Source organism: Pipra filicauda, unplaced genomic scaffold, assembly GCF_003945595.2.
Source record: "Pipra filicauda isolate LSUMZ 115617 unplaced genomic scaffold, ASM394559v2 scaffold116_size3395265_pilon, whole genome shotgun sequence".
Lineage (NCBI taxonomy): Eukaryota > Metazoa > Chordata > Aves > Passeriformes > Pipridae > Pipra > Pipra filicauda.
In genome coordinates, this window is record NW_024103618.1 from 2,025,816 (window position 1) to 2,049,156 (window position 23,341).

At 38.7% G+C, this 23,341-nt stretch overlaps 1 protein-coding gene across 3 annotated transcripts in view; it reads left to right on the top strand.

Annotated features, from left to right (window-relative positions):
• Positions 1 to 329: 329 nt before the first annotated feature.
• SLAIN2 (SLAIN motif family member 2) overlaps positions 330 to 23,341 on the top strand; it is a 37,358-nt gene continuing 14,346 nt past the window's right edge. For 2 of the 3 annotated variants that reach the window (XM_027717728.2, XM_039385050.1), the window contains exons 1-6: positions 330 to 779; positions 10,390 to 10,538; positions 15,300 to 15,464; positions 16,919 to 17,080; positions 18,301 to 18,660; positions 20,704 to 20,841. In XM_027717728.2, the coding sequence (XP_027573529.1) occupies positions 421 to 779; positions 10,390 to 10,538; positions 15,300 to 15,464; positions 16,919 to 17,080; positions 18,301 to 18,660; positions 20,704 to 20,841 (1,333 nt within the window). In that variant the 5' untranslated portion in view covers positions 330 to 420. Of the gene's footprint in view, positions 780 to 10,389; positions 10,539 to 15,299; positions 15,465 to 16,918; positions 17,081 to 18,300; positions 18,661 to 20,703; positions 20,842 to 22,646; positions 22,706 to 23,341 lie in introns of all 3 variants that reach the window. The other variant, XM_039385053.1, reaches the window with a different exon arrangement.

The following is a 23,341-nucleotide window of genomic DNA, read 5'->3' on the forward strand; positions in this document are numbered from 1 at the left end:
GAAGGTAACCCGGGGCTTCCCGTACAACTCCTGTCTGGGATCTGCGGCCCCCACGACACGGACGGGAGGCCAGGCCAGGCTGTTCCCTCAGCAGCGAGACTGCCGAAGGAGCCTCTCAGACAGCGCCAGGCGGGGATACGGCAGACCCTGCCCTGATGGGCCCCAAACCGCCACCACCACGTCTCGCCTCATCCCGTCTCGCCCCATCCAGGGAAGGGCGGCGCGGGGGGCGGTGCGAGCGGCGGCGGTTCCGGGGGCCGTGCGGGGCGGCGCCCATGGCGGCGGCGGCCGGATGTGCGTCCTGCTCCCCGCCCCGGCCCCGCCCCGGCCCGGCCCTGCCCCGCCGCGGCCGCCCGGCCGCGTAGACGGGGCGGCGCGGCCGCCTCTGCCCGCGCAGCCGCCGCTCTGCTGGCGGGCGCCATGGAGGACGTCGGCTCGGGCGTGAACGCGGACGCGGAGGTGCGGAAGCTGCAGGAGCTGGTGAAGAAGCTGGAGAAGCAGAACGAGCAGCTCCGCAGCCGCCACGGCGCCCTACCCGCCGCTCCCGCCAGCCCCAAGCGCCTGCCGAGCGCCGGGCCCTCCCCGCCGCCCCCCGGCGCCTCCCCGTCGCCCGACGGCCGCTGCCTCAGTCCCCGGGCCGCCGCCCGGCGCTCGCCCCCCGAGGAGCCCGGCGGCGGCGAGGGCGGCGGCGGCGGCAATGGCCTCCTGGACGAGGCGGCGGTGCTCAGGCCAGAGGAGCTGGAGCGGCTGGCCGGCTGCGATGAGGACGAGACCGGCTGGTGAGGAGGGGGCCGGGTGGGCATGGGGCGAGGGCGGGCTGGTGGGAGGGCGGTCAGGGCTCCGCGTCCCTTTCCCCCGCCGCCCCTGGGAGGAAGGGGCCGTTTCCAGGCGCGTCCCTGGTGTCGGAGGGGCTCTCGGGGCTTTGTGTGCGGAGGCAGCCTCGCCTTTTGAGCTGGGTGAAGGGATTAATTAGCTCTCAGAGACGTACCGGAGCCTGCCGGGGAAGGGTGTCGTGCTCTGCACAGCACATCGCATCTCCCCGGAGGCCCGCGGCTCCGCGCTGCTGTTCGGCCGCGGTGGCAGCGTTACAGCGAGTCCCTCGGAGACCAGAGCGGCTCCAGTGCTGCCGCAGGATCAGCCCTCAGTGTTTCCGCGAGTTCAGGAGGTGTGGAGGCGTTGGGAAACTTGTGGGAAATTTCTTGGGTAGTTCAGAATTTACCCACAGGTACTGTTACGCTTCAGATGTGTATCAGGCGTGTTTTATGCCTTGATTTCTTTCAGTTGCAAAGGCAGCAAACGTAAGTACACTTTTTCATCTCATAAACGTGTTGCCCTTAGGTGTTCTCGTTTGTTGCTAATGATGTAGGACCACGGCTTCCCTTAGATGATTCGTCTTTTTAAATGGACTGCTTACCCTGCTGCTCCAGCAGAAACACCTGCAGGTGGCTGTTCTCCTTGTCATTATTACACTTGGATGAGCTTTCACTGAGAATCAGGGTTTGCTCTCTTGAAACATCACGCTGTTGTCCAGCTGTCGTTTTGAAGTTTCCTATGACAGTTGTTGAGCAGCTTTAGAGCTGCAGGAGAAATAGTGGGGAGGAGCACAGTGTCAACAGAGAAATGCAAGGGAAGCATGTACAGGGAGGAAAAGTGTAACACAAGCAATCTAACTTGGGGCAGAACTGGTTGTAGGTTGATCTAAAAGGTCTTTGGAAGTAAACGTGCAGACAAATTTAAAAAACAAACAAAGATGTCTTTCAGATTTAGAAACGCCTTTAAAAATGCTGGAATGATTCCATGCATGAGCAATGTTTTAGTTGCTTAGGGAGGAGACAGTGTGTACACTTCCTTGGCGAAGTCATTTGCCTGACTTCCACCCTGATCCACTGGAGAAGTATGAGAGCATAAGTTTATTCTCATCCAACGCTAAATTAACACAAGGCATCATCTCCCAAATGACAAGTCTGTGCAAGGCAGCTACTCTTATTTCTCAGTGTATGCCTTGTAATCTGCTGGCTTATAGCCCTTGATGGAAATAGAATATAGTAAATTTGCACGGTAAGTTTGGAATGGGATGGCTGAGTTTGTCAGTGTCATGAACTCTAGTGACAATAGACGTTATAGCTTTATATGTTAATCCTAAATCATGGGCAGTATCTTGCATCTCTTCAGTGAGAGTTAATGTCATAACAGAGCGTGTGGTGCCATAAGTGCTGAGTTTTTGTTGACACGGTTCTGGACACTGGTGGGGCAGCCGCAGTGCTGAGCACTGTTTTGCTGGGCACTGCTCTTGCTGGTGTCAGGTGTTTGGCATGTTACTCATGCTGCCAGTTCCTGTGGCACCATCATGTTTCTGTGCAGGTTCTAGTCCTCAAAAGATAATAAAACTTAAATGCAGTCTTTTGCATGTCTTCATTTCTTTACTAGTGTTTTGGCAAATATAATGCTAAAATATGTTTTAGCAACTAATTCAGTCTCAGATGTGGGACACTGACTGAGACACAAACACACCTAGAAAAGAGTGGCTGTTAAAATTTACTTATTGTTGCACACATCACAAAATATGAATGTGTAATTAAAAAAAATTGTCTTTTCCTACTCTAGTTTAATATGCAGTTAATGATAAATGTGGTTTGGCTAGACTGACTGATGGTTTTCTTGTTCTAAACTGCTCAATAAAAATGGAAGTCAAGCTCCTGGAATTTCTGAACACCTTTTAATTCAACTATTGAGACACTAAGTACTTCAAAACCATTTTGTTTCTTATGAAGGTAGGATGATTTTGTTTTTGTGCATTTGATGAATGGAGGTAATTGCTCTAAATGAAGTTTGAAATTTTCAGAGGGCTAGTGGAGCAATCAAAAAGAAACAAGCCTGTGAAGATAGGAGGGATGACGTGAGTAAGTGGATTTCATAAAGATCCTGCTCTTAAGGTCTTGGTTATGCAAGTTCTCTCAAAAAGTAATTGAATCAACTGAAAGGGTGAATGTACTTGATGAAATTTAAACCTAGTATGAACTCCTTCAGGTTCAAATGGATTTGAGTCACTACTGCTTAACCCAAAATCCTGTTTAAAATATAGGATTATACACTGTAAAAGTCAAAGATCACTTAGCAGCTGAGGAAATCTTTTGTGGAAACAAACTAAATTTAAATCATCGTTTGTGCGTAAAAAATTGATTAATCTTGCCTATTTTGCATATCTGCATAGAGAAGCTTAGATTTGTCTTTACTTCTGATTTCAGAAGGACCTTGCTGTGGGTGATAATAGATGGTAAAGGGTGCTGGCTTTCTCCGTTCTTTTCTCTGTTTTGTGTAATACAGACATTTTCATACTCCATTACAAAATGATCTGCAGCCCTGTAATGGCAGAAGAAATAGTTTTCTTCACCGCAAAAATTACATTGCTTTACATTAATGCTCACATGAGATCAATGGCTGTGAATTTAAGATGGAACACTTGATACTGTGACTGAAATTGATACTGGAATGTGACATGGTTTTTTAAATCTACATTTTGGAGTTTATCAGCTCGTTTTTAGCTTTTAGTTCTTTAAATACATTTAGATAAATCTACACAGGACAGAAATGTAAAGTGAAAAAGTAGAGGAAAAGATAGAACTAGCTAACAAGCAAAGGAATTTTGATACTGCTGCTTTAGTAGCAGCATTAGCTATTAAAACAGCATTGCAGTATTGATGAAATTTGGGACTGTTTATTTTTTTGCTCGTTTGTTCTTCCTCACTGTGGTTAGTTAAATCCAGATAGTTTTAAACATTTTAGCACATGAGACAATCTTCAAATTATGTGGTAAATTGTTAACAATATTTCAGTGAATTTGGGTTGAGTTTCTTGTCCATATGCTTCTGAATCCTCTTTGATGTGCTGAAACTTTCTTCTTGATAGGGTTCCAAAGGTTGCAAATGGGCACATCTACACCTGCATGCAGTACTGAGCTGTACCCAGTCCCATGGAGGCTTTGCTTTAGGCCTGCTAATTATTTCCTTAAGTTATCTGTGACTTTCGTAATCTGTTTTATGGGTGTTCCTGTTTAGCTGTTCTTGAACCAGATTGGATCAAACTTAATTTTTTTCAAATTTTGATCTGAAGGGGTCTTTTCTTATTAATTAATTAAAAAGAAAAAAGGCCAGGAGAGGGGACTTCAGAGAAGTGGTATGTAGCTCCTTCCTTGCCTGACTTGCTGGGTAAGGTTGGGTGTGGATGTGTAGCATGTTTGAGACACCTGGGTAACAGCATGCAGGGTGGCTTCCTATGCTGCTTCTAAAAAGAGAGCTGTCTCAAGTTTATTGCAGGATAAATATGCACGTGGGCAATTACTGTAGATTAGTTAATGAGCTGTGAATCCACTGTAGGTTGCTTTGTGGTCACCTAGACTTTCTGAGATGAGTTCTTTTAAATGTGAGCCAAACATGCAGTGCTTTTCTTCAAAATTTATTTGCAGCATGTGCATAAAAGAGTATAGAGCTTGCTGTGTATCTATTTTGTATGTGTAATTGCTCAGCAAACTTCAGGGCAGTTGTGTCCTCTTTCAATGGCAGTGCTGTGAAAACTAGCCTGGCACTTAACAGTTTCCGTGTCAGTGTCATGTCCAAAGTCTCCTTGGTAGGGCTGAAATAGCTGCCGGTTGACTGAGCTTGTTTACAAACAAAAGGCAGCTATTTTGTGTTTAAAATTAAATTATTGGTGAGCTGTTTATATTAACCTAGTAATTCAAAGTAATGGTTTCAGTGTTTTTTAAGACCTCAGATTGGTTGTGTATCCTGACTAATTAAAATGGAAGGCACATTTACTATTATACTCACTCTCATTCTGCAGCTATTTCTAATTTGCACCTATTTGTAATAGTTTATGTTTCTGTTCTAGCCATCCATTGTCTTCAGTTGGCTAAGTGGCTGTTTAGAGATACATGATTGTCATCTGTAATGATTGTCTTCCATCTGGTATTGCTTGATGTCCCTTGGGGACTGCCATTGTTTTGGAATCCTAGTTTACCATAGTGAGCTAGTAAAGTATAGCATGAATATTTTAGGATAGAGCTCCACCTGAATGAAATCCCATTGCTGAAATTACATTGCAGCATTTCCTGTTCAACTGCTAAATTTCATTGTATTAATGTGGTTTAGGGCTCTTGGAAGTTGGACAGGTTCTAATCAATATCTGTGCCATGGTCTAGGTAAAAGAGAAACTGATGCTTTTCATTTCAGATAATGTCTTCACAAACTAGGAAGATAATATGAAAGGAAGCATGTAGAAAAACCAAGGATTACAGAAGTTGCCAGTTTAATCAAGTGAAACAACTGGTAACATCAAATAATATTCAGTAATGTCTTTGAGATATCCGTGTTTATCGTGTAACCGATACTTGAGGACTGGAGGAAGAATCCTGAGGAAGAACGTTTTTCCATTTCTAACTTCTTGTGTGATATTTATAACTTTTAAACGTTCTTGATATTTAGATATAATAAAAGCTTTGATACAAGTTTCTTTTACTGTCTTAATGATATTCTTGAAATTTACTTCATAATCATATCTTGTTTAGATATGATACTTATTTCTACTACTTGTAGGTGTTAGAATTCTCAAGCCTAGTCATTAAACAGAATTTTATCTTGAAACACATTTAATAGGACACAGAACTTCTCAGCTTTTCTCTATTCCATGTAAGTATCAACAATGCCACATTAGAGCACATGTTTTAACAAAATCCTTATGAAAAGCTTCTCAGTGGACAGTTGGACAGTTTGTGTGACAATTCTAGGGAAGCTGCATGATGGTGTTTTTGAAGGCCCCATTTCCCATTCTGTGTCATGTCTTTCAGACAACGTGTTCCTTTGGATGAGGAAATGAATCGTGCCTGTAATTTCCTATAACTAGCCAGGGCACAGCTAACTGTCTTTAATTTTTGGGCACAGAAAGGTAGATGTGTTCCAAATTGCACTTTGCAATCTCTCAAATATTCTTAATTCTACTTAAAAATCGCATCAAGTAGCTGAGATGTGCTGCTTTAATATGAAGATTTGATGAGATTGTCGAAGCATTTTTGTAGTATTCATATCCTGGAGTTGATATGAATAGACCTGAAGTTTACTGTAACTGGTGCATCTCTGGGAACTAGAAGCATTCTTTGAAGTACATCTGAAAACTAGTAATTACAGGCTAAGTAATGTGTATCTCAGCCAGTTATAACTGTAGCATAGGAACTTCCTGGGATGGGAGAGAAGGAAAATCTGTGGGCCAGATATGTGCAGTAATGTCACTTAATTTTTGAATTGTTTTTTTTTTCTTTTGACCAGAGATTCTCTTCAGATTTTTACCTGTTCATTCAAAATCCATTTTAAATTTTACTTATTTAAATTGCTTTAGGTAGGGTTTCCTGAAAGTTTTAGCTTGATCTAAAAGACTTTAGATTGACACTGTTGTGTTCAAAATGATCTGTTTCCAAGACTGTCCAGTATTATTGTCTCCTGATTTATTTATGTTCAGTAGCTTTTCATTGTGCAATTTCATTTTTGTATTTTAAAGGAAGTTATTACTGTTCTGTCCCTAGATTTCAACTTTTTCTCTTCCTCGTGTCTTCAGGTTTTTCATCCTGCTTTTGCCTGAATCATGTTTTGTCTGCTCTCATTTCATTACAGCTGTTGTAGCTGTCATTTGCTTAAAGGTAATGTAGCTAAAATAAATGAGCTCTAACTCAAGTTCTTTCCACTTGCCATCTTTCTAATTCAAATCTGTGACTTCATGTTCATTTGCATGAAGTTCATTTCTCCCTCACTGTTTTACTGAGCAGTAGAAGAATTTTGCTATCAAGACTCTTCCTTTCTTCCTCATTAGATTATTGGCTTCTGGTTTTATGCCTGTGGCAACTAGCCTCTTGTATTTTAATGCATGGGGAGGTGTTCCTCAAGTGAGGTAATCCCTACACAGATATTCCACTTCTACCACAGTGTCATGTCCTCTTTCTTCAAAGCCCTTTCCAACTCAGCTGCCCTAGTACAACATGCTACAGCTTGCCCTATTTGGCTGACATTATCGTATGTGCTTATAGTGACAGTAGTCTTTGTGCAGAAGCTCTGTCCTTTTCTGTGCTGCATCTTTCTGGAATTAATCAGTAGAGCCCCTGGCTGCTTTCAGCTTCAGGTTGGTGCTGCTGTGGCGTAGTTCACTAGTGACAGCCAAGGGAAGGAAGTATTACTGTGTGCAGCAGAATCATAGTGTCTGGGCTTCTTAATGCTGTTTCAAAATAGATCAAAGCTCCTGAGGATTGCTCCTTCTTTTTATATACTGTTTTCTTTTACTTGACCTTATGTCACTGGACTGTAGAGTCTTTACTCTCCTGTGGAGAATGGAGTGTAGGTTTCTGGTGTGTTAACATTTGTAGTATGGGTGGTAACTGTAAGTTGTCAGCTTCCTCAGTCGTTTTCAACTTCCTGTTTTGAGAAAGTGATTTATAGTGGTTAAAGATGTATGAAGTTATTCTGGTTGTCTTCAGTCTTGAAGTTGCTGTGCTGCCAATCTATGCTGTTGCATTGCTGTAGAATGCATTAACAGGTACAGAGGGATCTCTTCTGGAAAGCTCTTCAGCTAAGGAGGACCTATATCTTTTGGGTCAAACAGTAGTCTGACAAAGATGATCATTTAGCTGTATGAAGTTATTTCTGCATACTTCATAGTCTGTGTTCTTTTTCTGTTCCTGCTGTTGGGAAGAGAGGAAGAAGTAGTAGAGGCATCACTGATTCTTAGCCTTGTCCTTGGTCCTTTGGGGTTTTTTTAAATCCAAATTAGGCAAAGCAAGTAGAGTTAAGTCAGTTTCAGAACTTGACATTGGCTCTTCTTCATCAGATGGGAAATAAGGATCACTGCCTTGTAATGAGGCTTCATAATCGCATGATGTTCAAGAAACTGCCCTGAAAGAGCTGTTTTGTTAGCACATCAATGTATATGTGCGTGTCATGAAGCAGTGGAGTTGCATGAAATATGTATATCCTGAAGTTCTGTCCTTTCTTGAAGTATAAGTTATGAAACAAAGGCTGTTAAAGGAAAAGCAGTTGACTGGAAAGAGGTGGGAGAATATGCAATATATGTCTGGTTAGAAAGGAAGGTGGAGAAGTGGGAGCTGTGTGAACCTGGCTTTGCTTCAATAAATAAACTACTTGTGAAACAAATGCAACAGTTGGAAATTGCAGAAAAGAATGTGTTGAAGCTTAAACTACCAGGTGCAATTTTCATTAGAGCAATCTTGTAGGTTTGTTGAAGGTACTCCCTTGGTATGTCTCTCAAAGAGGACATGCACTTTAATGCCTTTTATACTGGGTATTACTGTGAACACTTCAAATGCGCATGGAACTTCTCAAAGACAGCAAGGCACGTCAGCTATCCAGAGAGCTAGGAGGGAGTGTGGCCTGTACAGGACAAAAGTTGTCTTTGTTGCCTTTGACACTTCTTTGTGTTGTATAAACATACCTTAGGACAGAAAATACTAAAAAGACAGTAAATTCAGACTGTTAGAGAGATTGCAAATGTTAAACATTACTTTTTTACCATATGGAGATAATTGCAGAAAATACAGAAAATTTTGTAATTGTTTACACAGAACTGTAAAAATTAAGTGATTCTTGTTCTTTTCAAGGATCTTCAGGGTTATAAATATGTGATGGGCTTTCAACTCTTCTTGTGGGCAGAGTGCCTGTGAAGATTGTTAGGATTTCTACAAAATAAGTTATAACATGATACTGGCCAGAGCATAAACCACTTGAACTACAGTAGGTGGCAGTGGCTATTTGCCTTGTTACAAACAGTTTCCTTTTTTGTTTGAAAACCTGACAGCTAATAAAAATCTTGTTTCCTGTATTTGCAAGCATAGCTTGGTAATTCCAGTGTTTGAGGACAGTGTGTTTCAGAGAGAACTCTAAACAAAGATCATGTTTTGGGTGAGATATTCGTGGTGGTTTTATAATTATGCTTCTTGGGAAGCTTTTTTAAGAAGTGAACTTAATGGTAGTAATTAAAAGAATAATCTTTTAAAACTATTATAAAAGAAACAGTTCCAGTTCTAGAATTACAGAGGAAAGATCAGCTAATAATCTTGTAATGACAAAAGTTGTGGGAAATAACTCCTGTGTTGCCGATGTCATTGGCATAAAGGAAACAATTTTTTGCTGTGTATTTTGTAAGGAAACATGGCTGATTAGACTGTCAGATGTTTTTAAGTTACAGTGTGTGGCATACAGTCATATTCACTTGGAACATGAAGTCTGTCATTACTCCTAGAAGAAACACTCATTTAACTGTTCTTGCATATGCGTAAGCTCTAGTTCTGGCTGTGCATCTTGCAATTCACTGTTGTCTTTGCTGAAGCACATTTCCAAGTTTGGTTCTAGTCCAAAGTAAGGCTTAAGCTTCCCTATTTTGAGTGTGTGATTGGTTCTGACTTTTCTTTTACTCTCTCTGTTGAAAGAGGAGACTTTTCAGCTAAATTTCTTGAACCTTTAAACTGGAACACTACTTTCTTCAATCATGGAATGTTGATGTTAAAAGAAATTAATGGAGATGCTGACAGACAAAGACTTCAGCATGTCCTCAGAACAATATGATCTCATTGTTTCTCTCTACTCTATGTGCATTATCTCTTTCCTTGTTTCTGATGCTTGACTGTATACCCTTTAGGGTAGAGATAGGCCTTTTGTTCTGTGTTTGAAGAAAATGAAAGGATCAGGTGGTAGGATATAAATCATAAATAAAAATAAAATGCTTATTGTTCAAGGCTACTGAAATAATAGTTGTGTTTTGTGCACTTTAGCACCGCTCCTTGGCTGTTAAGATGATAATTGCTTGCTACATCTTTGGTTAGGAAAACAACAGTTCTCTATTGCATAGTGCCTTATTTCCTTCTTTCAGGTGAACGTTACTTAAATCTGAAAAGATAATCCTGGTTAGTGCATTTATGTGATATAGTGAAATTGTGCTCTATCTCATATTGGCCTCATTAGCCACCAGCGTGCCTGTAATAAATGTGGATAGAGCCTTCCTTAATCTTCGTTCAGGAAGCCCAGCCATGATGATGCATATACCTAAAGTGTCTGAAAAGGCTTCTTTTTTTTTCCTTGCATATCAGTTGGTATATCCTGGTATAGCAAGATAGACAGAGCACTCTTTGCCAGAAGTCCTTGAGTTGCCATATGTTATCACTTCTATGCTGTATCCAAAAAAGTTAATTGTAAGCTAAAATTTGTGCTTTCTTTATCTTTTGGGATTGTATTATAGTATAGATAGAGTATAAAAATAGCATAGTATGTGGTATTTTGTTGCATGCCTGATCTTATGCTCATTTTGTTTGTCCTCATAGATTATTTTTTCCCCCCTCTTTTCCAGGTTATATACATCTCCAAAGAAGAAACTGACTCCAGGGCAAAAATGTATCAGTCCATTAGTTTGGTGCAGGCAGGTATTGGATTACCCAAGTCCTGACGTTGAATGTGCTAAAAAGTCACTGATCCACAGGCTGGAACAAACAATGTCAGGTGAGTTCCTGCACACTAAAACCACTGGGTTGTATGTATTTACTCTGAAACACAGTCAAAATTAGCTGACAGTTGTGAGATAAGACATTCAGCAGTTACTTGGGTCTTAAGTTTTTGTTATGTTTTACAAGGCGTAACTAATTCAACTCATTTTCTGAACTGTATGAACGAATGAAAAGGCAGCATAGATTGTGAGTCATGATTTCACTTTTATACTATCTTCATAATTTGGGCAGACGTTTTCAGGAAGAAACAGTGTTTTTAACTTGAAGGTTTTCTTGTCTTATTTTAAAATAGAAGCCTGTATTAAAATATCATAATTGTTAGGTGCTTGACAGCATGTTAACATGGTTTTCTGCTAGATTATCTATTTTATTTCATCTAAGGAAATGGAGGCTTAAGTTTGTGAATACTTTGGGGAGGTAATAGTGATTTCTTTTCCTCCCATCCCCAGTAACTTAAGGTCTTGTTACAATCAGATTAAAAAACCCCAAAGTTTATGATTCTTCCTTGATACAAATTGCGTATGAAAGCCTATATTCTCCATCCTTCTATTACCAGTATTTTTTATGTCAGACCAGCAGCAAAATGCTGAAGGACTGATTAGAATTCTCTGTCCATCTGTTTTCTTGCTTTATTTTAATTTCTTTATTGGAGCCTATTTTTATTTTTTAAAATATTCTCCTGAGACAACTTACTTTCTTGCTATTAATAGCTGTTTTCTCCCTGTATTTCCATTTTTTTGCACTCTGCTACGTTTTTAACTGTTATGTTCAGTAGTTAGCAGAACAGCTGGACTTAAGCTAGGAATAATTGAACACACACAGCTCCAGGAATGTTCCCAACTACCACCTTCTTTACAGGGTTATATGTAAACTTCGTACTGAGTTTATTTGACTGTAACTTTTTTCCCTTCCTTGGATCCATGTCTGAAGCAATTCAGTCTTTTTTCTGGTTTGTGGTAAAATTGTTCTTAATAAAATTTGAATCCATTTTTTATTCTTATAACAATCATAGGCATAGTGGTAAAAGTGCCCTCAATATGAGTCACCGTTGATCTTCTCCTGTTTCTTGTGCTTTTTTTATGCTGCCTGGACATCTATTAACAATTTTCCTGGACAGTTAACATGATTTGCTACAGGCAAAGGTTGAAATTCTAAGCAAAGAAAAGTACCCAGATCACAGGGATTTACAAATGATGATCCAAGTTTGGGAATTTGAATACTACTGAATATTTAAGACTGGATAGCAGTTGATTGACCTAATTCTTTTCATGGTTTACCTTCTTTTCATTAGTGAGTAGAAGTCTTCCAGAAGTACCACAAATTCTGTTACCCTTAGGGTATATCTTTAAAAATTCATAGTTGAAGCTGAATGGCGGGAAACTTCCCTATGAAATGCACATATTTGAAAGTTTGATCATTCAAACAATGTCTTTAGGTAACTTCACCTCATTTTTTTCCTTAGACCTGAGAATCTGCCTCTGGCAGTGATACGTGAAAGAATATTACAATTCATCTAAAGTACTAATAGGAGAAAATACTAATGATAGAAGAGATAGGCACTGATATTGCTGGTTGGAGCAGATTGCATGAAAAAATGAATTTGTAACAAAATAGAAAATTGTCCTTTATATCAACCAATCTATTACAGATACAGGGTAGCAGGAAGCTCCACTGGAGGAGATGAGTAGTGCTGCTTGTAACCTTGTTTGTGTTTTCTACCCTCCAACTTCGGGATTATCTTGTGACTCGCATTTTACATGACACTTATTCCTCATGGACCCATCACTTAACCTATCACTACCTACTGCGTCAGTTTATCGATTTTGGTTCCAGTCTCTGTGGATAAGGCTTTTTACACTACTGTTACTTTCTTTCCTAAATCCTTGCTGATGTTTGTTTTGCATTGACTCTTTTTAATGTTGTCAGTTCCTGTTGTTACCTCTTTCTAATTTAATATCTTTTTACTGTTTCTCTCGTATTTCACATGTTCATATTCCATCCTATTTTCCACTGTGTGATAATAAAGGAGGGCAGAGCAGCTCTCAGCTCCAAACTACTGTGGGCAGTTACTGATGCACAGTGCCTTGTCACTATTTAGCTCAGGTTTACAGTTGCAGAGCAAGTCCTGCTCAGTGTCGGAAGCATGTTCAGACTAGAGGAAACCTAAGGTATATTCTGCACTCAAATTTTCCTATTTTCTCTACAGCAAGAGAGATTCATGACTGTTTTAACAAAATGTTAACTAAAGGGAATTAGATGCTGCATACTGTTTCTGAATGTTATAAAAGAAAATTCGTTAAAATAAAATTGTTGATCATCAACCCTCCCCTTTGGTGTTTTGAGAGCTAATGTGTAATCTTTTGTAAGCTAGTGTTTTATCCAATATAAGATCATTTAAATGTTAAAATGAGTTATCTGTCATGCTGTTTTTGTCTGACACTCCTAATAAAGACCACATCTCTATTTGTAAAATAGCAATGTCTTCCTGAGTTACAGAAATCCCTGTTGGAAAACCTTTAGGAGTTCTGGGCCAGAAAAGAGTTTGAATCCAGCTTTTTTTTCCCTGGGAAAATGCTGAGGAAGGTAGAAGTTTGCATTAGTTAGGATGAAAACTACTGTACATATCAAGGCTCATCACGTACCAGAGCAAACTTTTTATATGTAGCAAAAGTATACTTACTTTCATCTAAAAAAATCTGTGTGATCAAATATTTTGTATCATTATTGGTATGTACAAAGAGCCTGTTTTGAAGGTTATACAGTAATACAATTGTTTTCTGATTTGTGTTAGTATTTTAAAATACTTGTCTATGTAATAAGTACAAAAGAACTGTTGTGCAGTCTTACATTTTAGAGGTTTTTTACTGACACTTTCTGCAAGAGATGAAAAGTAAATTATTTTTAGCGTGAGAAAAAAGATTCAGTTGGAATAGATGCTTTAGGATTCCTATGTGAACACCAGAATTTGCTGTCAAAGGAGTGGCCTCTTGTAAGTCAACCACAATACAACGAGTTGTAATTATTGGTTTTGTTAACTGAGCTTTGTAATAAAATGGATATTTCCCTTCTGACACTCAAAATAAAGTGGAGGTACCTCAAGAATACTTGCTAGAATTCACTGAATTCACTAATTGGTGAAATTAATGCATATTCTTTAAAACTTGCAGTGAAAGCTGAAATATAAGCATTCCATCCTCCATCTATAACTGTCTTTTCACTCTAACTAAAATACTGGTAACACTAACTGGTTTAGAAAGTACCTTTGCACAAGTTGCAGTTTTAGGAATTTGCTTCAAAGTCAACTTTAATTTCTGCTGGTTTTGCCTCTGCTACATTCTGCCATTGGCTTGGTTGGATGACATGTTTTTTTAGGGCACTACTAAAACTTACTTAGTGATGCAATCAGTTAAAATACTCTAGATATTTTTAACTTAAATCCACTTTAGTAGGCCAGATGATAGTGCAGCCTCACCGTTGTTTGTACTGGACAGTTGAGGAGGTGTAGCGAGTAAGAACAAAGAAGGTAGGAGGAGCTAAAGCAGCCTTTGCTGCTGAAAGCAGCATTTCATGCAACTTCTTGTAATGTCAAAACAGCAGTGATTTTTAGTAAATAAATTGGAGTTCAATTCCTTTTTTTTTCGTCCACTACTATCCATAGCCTAATTGCTACTGTGCTTATTGAAGCCCGTTTTCACTAATAGAAATGTCACACATCATTCTCTAAATAACTTACTTTCTGTAGCTAGGTGAGCTGCAACTTAATCTAACCTAGATTTACATACCGTCAAGTTAGGACCTCTAGCTTTCAGCTTAATGTTTTGTGATTTAATTTGATCTTTTATACACTCCTGTATAAATATACTTTCAGCAATGAAGGAACTGATTTTTACCAAAAGTGCCAGATTTTCCTTAGGTACCCACTTCCCCTGTTGAAATTCCATTTTCTATTATATTAAAATAAAGTGTAAAACTTTTGAGCAAAATAATCAAATAAGTAACTATGCAAATCATACACATGGCAATTGGGGGAATTGCAGTATCATATGGAAAATGTTCACTAGTGGTTAAAATTTATCTGAAAGTACTTTAGCATTGAAATATTTACAATAAATGGCAAAGGAAAGTACCCAATTTAGATCTTATATATGAGGTTGAAGCGTGTGGATAAAAAGTCCAAGGTCATTAGAACAGAAGGGAATAACCCCTACAGTCAATTTGCCTTAGTCTGGTAGGTTCATGGTACCCAGAAATATAAACAGAAGCATTTGCCTGGCTTAATGCTTTTTCATTTTAGCATATGCTTAGGGAAATTTTGTAGGTGGTATTGCTTAGTTCTGTGGAAGTATTGTGTGATCTACACAGGTCTGTGGGTTCTGGAGAACTCGACTTCGTGGTGTGCTCTGGTTTGTATGCAGTTGTTCATCAGATGTACGTTAGTGTAATTTAGCTACTACTGTCCTCCTGCTTCACAGCACCAACACTGGACATCTTGAAGAGATCAGTTGTAGTGATCTTAGATCTGACTGCTATGATGAAAGTACTTATCACTATCTTGTCTTGTCGTCTTCTCCTACTCCTTTCACAATGTGGTTATATCTAGGGGGTGAAGAAGTCAGTTGAAAAACTTCCTGGTGTCTGAAATTTTCTACTTGAACTGTACAGAAATTAAATCACACTGAAGATACCATATAGTATTGTATTAATTTTTCCTTGGTTCCTTCAGTATAATTCATCACTTTTCTCCTCTTTCTTACAGCTCTCAAGAGACAGAGTTTGTACAGCAGTCCTTTCAGTGCGGTCAGTTACGCGAGCTCCTATAGTCCAAATACCGGTAGCCCCTACAGCAGTGGTTTTAACTCTCCCTCCTCAACACCAGTGAAATCTGCTTTAGTGAAACAGCTCATACCTCCTGGTACCTCAGGTAAATGTCTGTGTGATTGTGTGTCTAGTCTTTTGCTGTCTTCTTCCTCCTCTTCCTTTGAAAAACATGCTCAGATAGATGACTTTGCATTGAACTAGAGTAAGAAAGAAACCAAAACCTTGTAAGTCTTTTGTAGGATGTTTGCAGTATTTAAGCTTTTTAGGAAAGTCTTTTTTACAGACTTTCTGACATGAGATACTTATTAAAATGTTTTCTTCGGATGTCCACGTGCCAAAAAATCACTGATGTATACTGGCAGTTAGATTAAAACAGAACCTTAGTCCTGTGGAGACCCAAGGTCAGTAAGTGGCTTTTGGAATTGACTGACATTAAGTTGCGTGGTAGGTGTTCAAACCTTAGGTGCTGGTAGTTGCGAAGTCTTTGCAGCTACAGTTGCAATAGTTAGTAAACAGTAGGTTTACTGACTGAAACATTTGGTATGTAATGTATCCATCAGTACTTCTGAGATGTGAACTATAGAATCTAAGAAGATGCATTTTTTAATTAAAGGCATTCCACAAGGCTTTGCAGCTATCAGTGTAAACACTAAATTCAGATGATATTTTCTGCCTTTATTCTACACCGTAGATGTTTTCTTTGCGTGATAAAAATTGATACCTGGAACATATTGCTATTCTGAAGTCATACTGTTGGCTTACTGTATATACTTTAACTAAAGTTAGCTTACAAGGAAGGTGAAAAAAGCACTGCATTGACAATCCAATTCTCTGTAGTTCAGTGTGGACTTGTAGAGAAGCCTGCACTGCACCAGAGCCATTACTCAGGTTTTGTCTTCATCTCTCTAACTCTGCTCTGCATTATGTCCTACAATGGTGTGTCTGCCTGGGGAGGACAGAGATGTAACAGGCAATGGGATGTCAGCCAGAAGGCAGAAAACAGGAAGAGTTTTTCCTTGTTCTAGTTTCCATGTTATAGTTTAGCAGAGATGTGTATGTGGAACAGATAGTATTTTCAGATAAACTGTATTTTAAGCATTCCAAACTGAATCAATATTCATTGGGCCAGCATGTCCTTACCACTAAGAAAGATCTAGTCAAACTCATGTCTTACAAGGTAGTAAGCAGAGGTGAGAATGAAAGCACAAATGGAACCAGGTATGCAGTTGCTTTTGTTTGTAGAGCTGTGCAAACTTCATAGCAGTTGAAACATGGTATGATAGAACAGACTATATGTCACTAATTTGTTTAGGTACCATTGCAATGATTTTATAAAGTTGCCCGTTTTTAGAAGGTAATGGCTAAGCTCTGCTTTTGTAAGTTATATTTTCACCCTAGGTTAGCAATCAAATGGTTTCAAATGGTCTGTCAGACTAAATGTCTCAGTAATAATCTGTTTTCAGATTGGTAGTTCTTTTACTAGGAAAGGAAATGCAGCTTCCTTTTTTTTCCTTTCTTTTAAGTAACATTTCCTGTTACTTTATTTTCTTTCCATAGGTCATCTTAAAAGTTCGGGAGATAGAAATCCTCCGCTAAGTCCACAGTCCTCTCTGGACAGTGAATTAAGTGCATCAGAGATGGATGAAGACTCTATTGGGTCTAATTACAAGTTAAATGATGTTACAGATGTGCAAATTTTAGCACGAATGCAGGAAGAAAGTAAGTGGCTTTTTTTCTGAAAACAAAGTGGAACCATTGGGGTTTTTCATTGAATAATTCCAGTCACACTTGCTTAGCAGTAACGGAAAAGGGATGTAGATTCTACTGTGAATGTACAGGTGTAGATGACCCAAGAAAGATGGTTGAGGGCTTAAACCTCCAGGCTAAGGAAAGGAAGTTGCTGTGCAGAATTGTTCTTTAGGGACAATGGACAAAAAATACTGGAGAGTATGAATTTGTAAGATAGAGTATTTGCTAAAAGGATGGTGGTTAGAATGGACTACTGCCTGTCACCATTTTTCTCAGGAGATATGTGCCTTCCTGATGTAATCCAGTCTTGTCGACATCAGTGCTTAAACCGTAATTTAAATCACCAAAATGTAAAATCACTACGGCAAAAAATAGTTTAAAAAGCACCTATGTAGATGTCTCTCTTTTATTATAGCTTTAGTTGAGATTGTCTTTTTGTCCCTCTGACTTTGCAGAAAGTGGTAATAATTTCAGTTGTCTAACAGGGTGGTCTCCTGATTATTGTGCATCCTCATCAGTGAAAAAAACCAAAACCAAAGGCCCAATATATGTATTTTTTATAAATTATGTACATGTGCTACCCTAATATATTAGATACACAAAAATGCACAAATACATGCAACACTATAACTTTTAAAAGTATGAGATAAAGACAAAAATAAATGCTGTTTTAAAATACCGGTTGTACAAATTTTTCTCCTGTCCACCAGTGGATTCTTTTGTGTACTCCTGGGTGTGTGGGCACCACACTTCAGAGACCACTGATGTAACAACTCCAGTTTCTCTGGGGGCAGCTTATCATGCTGCTTGTTTGGTTACATTAACTGATATATTGCAAGAGACATTTCATTGTGGCTGCTATAATGGTTATATGATGTTATATGATACCAAAACTAAGGTGTAGCCTGTGTTGCTAGAATCCAACCTGGGAGAGGAGAGGAACAAGTAAGTACACAATACATCTGTACTGATGATTGCTGTACTAGGAAATGGAATGTGCTCACCTACTTATTTCAAGTCATTATTAGCTGGTAGACAACTTTCTGGTACTAAACTGAATTCATGTAATGCTTCAAATAAAAGGTGAGCCAAATTTGAGTTGAGAACTGCATAGATATTTGTAGGCACTGTCTCTAGTGTGAACCGTCTGTGTGCTGGAAGCAAGTAAACAATGTTCTCATTGTTGCCAGGCCTCCGGCAAGAATATGCAGCAACTGCTTCTCGGCGTAGTTCTGGTTCCTCTTGCAATTCTACAAGGCGAGGCACGTTCAGCGACCAGGAGCTTGATGCGCAGAGCTTAGAAGATGAGGAAGATGGCACACATCACACAGTGCACCCTGCTGTTAGCAGGTTCTCACCATCACCTCGCAGTTCTCCCTGGCCTTCACCAAAACAATCTCCAAGAAATTCACCTCGCTCCCGCTCACCTGCTCGAAGCATAGAGTACAGTCGAGCGTCACCACAACCTATGATTAGCCGTTTACAGCAACCTCGTCTTTCACTTCAAGGCCATCCTACAGACTTACAGACTAGTAATGTCAAAAGTGAAGGTAAAAAACTGCCTCAAAGTTGTTACACAAGTAGTTTAGATAGTGTGCGGTACTAAAGCTATATGCCTGTGTAACATCATGGTGTAATCTCTGAATTGCTGAAGAAAAAGCAGAGCAAACAAAGCAGCAGTTCTGCTGGGGAACCCTTATAGTCAGATGATTTGATAGAATTATATTTATTTTAGATGTTATCCAGTCACTGAATATAATTGAGTTTCATGGTGACCAAGGTCTATCTTTGGCAGGCAAATGCACAAAAATAAAGCAGGGAAACTATCATTGACCACTATGGTTACGCCTTGCAGATGACAGAACAAAATGCAGAGGAAAGTAACTGTGGTCAGATAAGGATAACGTGGCGATTTATGTGTGCTTGTAGCCTGTGAGACTGAATGCTTTCTTCTGGCAGCACAGGACTCTCAACTCTTTGACAATGAATGTGGCCTTAAAAATATTAGTACTTAACTCATGCTTTTGTTGGATATTTTAGATATCTCAAAGCTGTGTAAACTGCTGCATGATAAAAAATAAAGCTTGCAGTAAACTCAGTGTACTTATACTATATTGGCATAGAACAAAATAATGTAATCCTGATAGGATTTTTCTTGAATGTACTTTTTCCTGGTAGCAATCTGGCAGAAACTCGTTTAACTGGGCTGAAATTTTGCAAGCATGTTCCCATTTCAGCAAGCGTAGTTTTTATCTGGCAAATAAAATCTTAAATTTAGAAAGGATATACATACAGATAGTAAGAATTCCCCTTATTAGTAATAGTGGCTTGGGGAAATTTTAGGTATCCACAGCGCAAAAGGTAATCAATTATATTGTGATTACCTGTTGAGAATTCTTTTCCCATTCTTTTCTGGGATTTTATGAAAGTCTTAATGCATGCTAGATGAGCTGCAACAGAAATATCCCATGAGAGGCAACGTACCAAAAGCTGGTATCCCACATACTAGAAGGATCAAAATAGAGTGTGTGATGATGTGTTTCTGAAACGCTTCCAAGGAATTCTTTTGCAGTGATTTTTGTGCAGCTGAATGTTGCTTGGATGTTCAGAGTTGATACAGCAGCAGCCAAAAAAAGTTGTTCAGGTTTTCTTTTTTTTTTGGCTAGAATGTTTGAAGGGAAATTTGGTTGACAGGGTTCAGCAGTGTACCCAACTGCAGTGCAAATTGCTACGTGCCGAAAGTACACTTGTAGGAATATTCAGCTGATGAAGATTTAGTTTTGTTTTCATCTTTAGTGCTTGTGCATGGTTAACATACTTCTTCCCTGCATCCCTCTGCAGAATCAGGTTGGCCACTCACCCTGTCACAGCATCTGCAGTCGTCTGTCCAAAGTATGTCATCAACCCAGCTCTGCATGGGTTGGAGAAACACAGAATGTCATTAGACTTGAGAAATATTTAATGGCATCTTTTTGTATTCTTCGAGCAATGGTACAAATGTTAGTAGGCCCTTGAAGAATCAGTATTAGCTGAGTAGATAGTCAAGTCATATGTGAAAGATGAAGCATAACTGGACACTTCAATAATTTTGAATGCTGTGTATGAAGAGGTTCTTTCCAAGTGGGTGGCTGATTTTTGTTGTATAATGGGCTGATGTGGGACTAGCAGTCTCAAAAATTTACTCAAATACCTATGTTTTTACTCTTCAGGCAAGCATTCTGTTATAAACAGGTAAATAATTCAAAAATTGTGTAAAACTGCAAATTAGGTTTGTCTATCCAGTTTTCATAATAGTACAACAAAACTCAGAGAATCATAATCCAGTTATGTTTCAACTTCAAAACACAATATGCTTGACTTTTTTCACCACAGGTGAAAAATGTACATTCTTGCTTTTTTAGATGGATAAATATTCTGGATGTGATAGATCTGAGAAGAATTAATGTAACAAAATATGCTTTTAAATCACGGTGTAGTTTTATGTGGCTAACATTTTGCATCAGTGAGATTTGGGGTTCACCTACAGATTCACAACCTGACCTTTGTCCAGCATCACACTACATGTTGTGGTATCTTTGTATTATTTTGTACAGAAAAACTAAGGCGTAGTCTTCCAAACCTGTCCAGGACATCTAACATCCAAGCTGAGTCTGTGAAAAACAGCAGAAGTGACTCAAACTTTCAAGTGCCAAATGGAGGAATACCTCGCATTCAACCTCAAGCCTCAGCCAGTAAGTACCTTTAGTGCCAATTCAATGTAAATTTTAGAATTAAGTGATGGTACTCAGCTGTCTTCCAGTTTCATGGCAAAATGAAACATTGCATGCCACACTGGAGATGCTAGTCCTGATTTTTAATCAGACCCGTGTGAATCTGCTTTTTTGGTACACAAAATCTGGTACTCATTATATTAAAAAAGTCTGATTTCTTATTAAAGTGTCATTCACAGTTTCCTAAAAATATATACAGAAGTAATATAAAGAGTATAAATACAGTATTTGGACATTTCAGAAACTTTTTTTACTAGGCTCTGAAAAAACACCTGTATGATATTTATTGCCTTTTTTTTTTTTAACTATTAAAACCTGATCTTAAAATGTTAATTTAAGTTTAACCCGTCTGCAGTTTCTTTTCTTCTTTCCTTTTTTTTTTTTTCTTGGCACCTGGAAATTATATATCCAGTTCCTGATTTTATTTAATTTTTAAAGTGTCAATTACTTCCTAGAAAAGGTTTGGATGACCTGTGTCCCATGAAACAAATTGGCCCATTGCTGGACTACTGTCTGCTATTTTGTCCAAAAGTGAACTGCTGATATGAGAATGCTGCTAATCTCACAAGTCTCTTAAAAATAGTGACCTTAAAGAAGCCAAAGCAAATGAAACTTAAATATTCAGTGTTTCTTTATATGCCAATATTGCCAGTTCCTGTTGTTTAAATGTTTACTGACCATTTTATTTTAAAACAAGTTTCTGAATTTAATAACCTTATGTGACATTTTAAAGGGAAGAACATATTATGAATATTATTATGTGAAAAGCCTTGAACTATAAAAGTTCTTTGATAAAAGTTCGTCAGTAATCTAAATATTTGATGGGAAATGTAAAATAATATTTGTGAATTAAAGTAGAGAGTTTTTTTAACCCAACAAACAATGGAGGCATACTGGTAAACCTAGGTGGGTCTCCTTAAAACTTTCAAAACAGTGTGTTGATGCTGCCAAATACAGTTAAGTACGGAATATGGAATACAGACTGCCAAATACTGCATGATTTCTATCTCTGTAGTGACTCAGACCAGATGTAAGGTTGTGTGGACAGTTAGTCCCAGGTACATGATACTTACTGTAGTCAAAAAAGTTAGCGTGACTTTATGATTGTTCATATAGATTACTACAGCCTCCTTTTACCTTGTCCTCCTTCTTCCACCATTCACAAAGACTCAGAAGGTGGGATTTCCAACTGAAGGGGCATGTGTGTAGTTCAAAAGCAGGAGTGTTACCTGTTACTCAGGCTTATCAAACTGTAAAGTATTCAGAGCAGTTGGACAGTAGCTCTCCAGCTGTGCTATTTCTGTGATAGGAAGAATAATCAAAACGACCTGAAAGAAAATGAAGGAAAATTATTTGTAGTAAAAATCTGTACAGATTTTATTTGGTGTTTTAAAATAGAGTGAATTGGGAAGGGAAAAGCCCAGAGGGCAACTTAGTTAGCTAGAAGGCTGTTTCCAGAATGAAAAGTATATTCATGGTGAAACTCTATGGATAGATCAGACAACAGAAGTCTCAATAGTCAATATTTAGTCAATTACTTCATTGTAGGAACCAAAGTGGTGTGACTATGGTTATATGCTCTTTTTTTTTTTCTCCAACTTGTGGATGCATTAAGAATCACAGAAATTATTAGGCAAATTTGCTTGCCTTTCATGGAATATTTCCCCAAATGTGAACCGCTCTAGACCAACTTACATTTAAATGTAAGTTAAGTATCATTAATAAAGGCCAGATTTCTAGCTTTTACAGTTTCCCTGCTCTTACAGATGTTTGTCAGAGTCTTGCTATTGACAATCGTAAAACGGTTTGTGTATGAAGTCAATGAGTAAGTATCTTTGCTTAGTCTGGATTAAAAAATTTTCTGCAAAAATGTACATTGTATAAAAATTTCCAGAATTGTGTCCTTTTTATTGTATACTTTTTGTTTTATTTGGTTTGTATTTTGTCACTTTGCACAAAGCACTGTTAAATTGCAGCAAATTTTTGTTTTCCCTTGGCATTGATTTCTGGGTCTTGGGATTTCAAGCTTCCTCATACACCTGCTAGTTTTGCATGAGCTTACCTTTGCAAGGACGCTGGCTTGCCACCCGAAGTCACTACTTTTCTCCTTGTCAAGGATTTGCGGTTCATAATTTACTTGCACATGTGCTGTGGCTGCAATACTGAACTTGCTATGGTTGCTGGCATTCAAAAATGAGCTAGGAATCCAGTAAGTTTCTGAAAAGATAATTCCTCTTACGGTTATATAGGCAAATTGAACACACTTGCTTACACAGAAGAGGGAAGACGTATAATATGTTTAGAAGTACAACTGTAAAACATGAAAACATTTGACATTTAAAGTTTTAGGTGCAATGCAGTGAACAAACCAAATTATTCTTGAAAAGAGATTGAGTGAATGAAATAACAGTTATAACAATTAGAATGTTCATTTACATCTGATTCTCCATGCCATTATGCA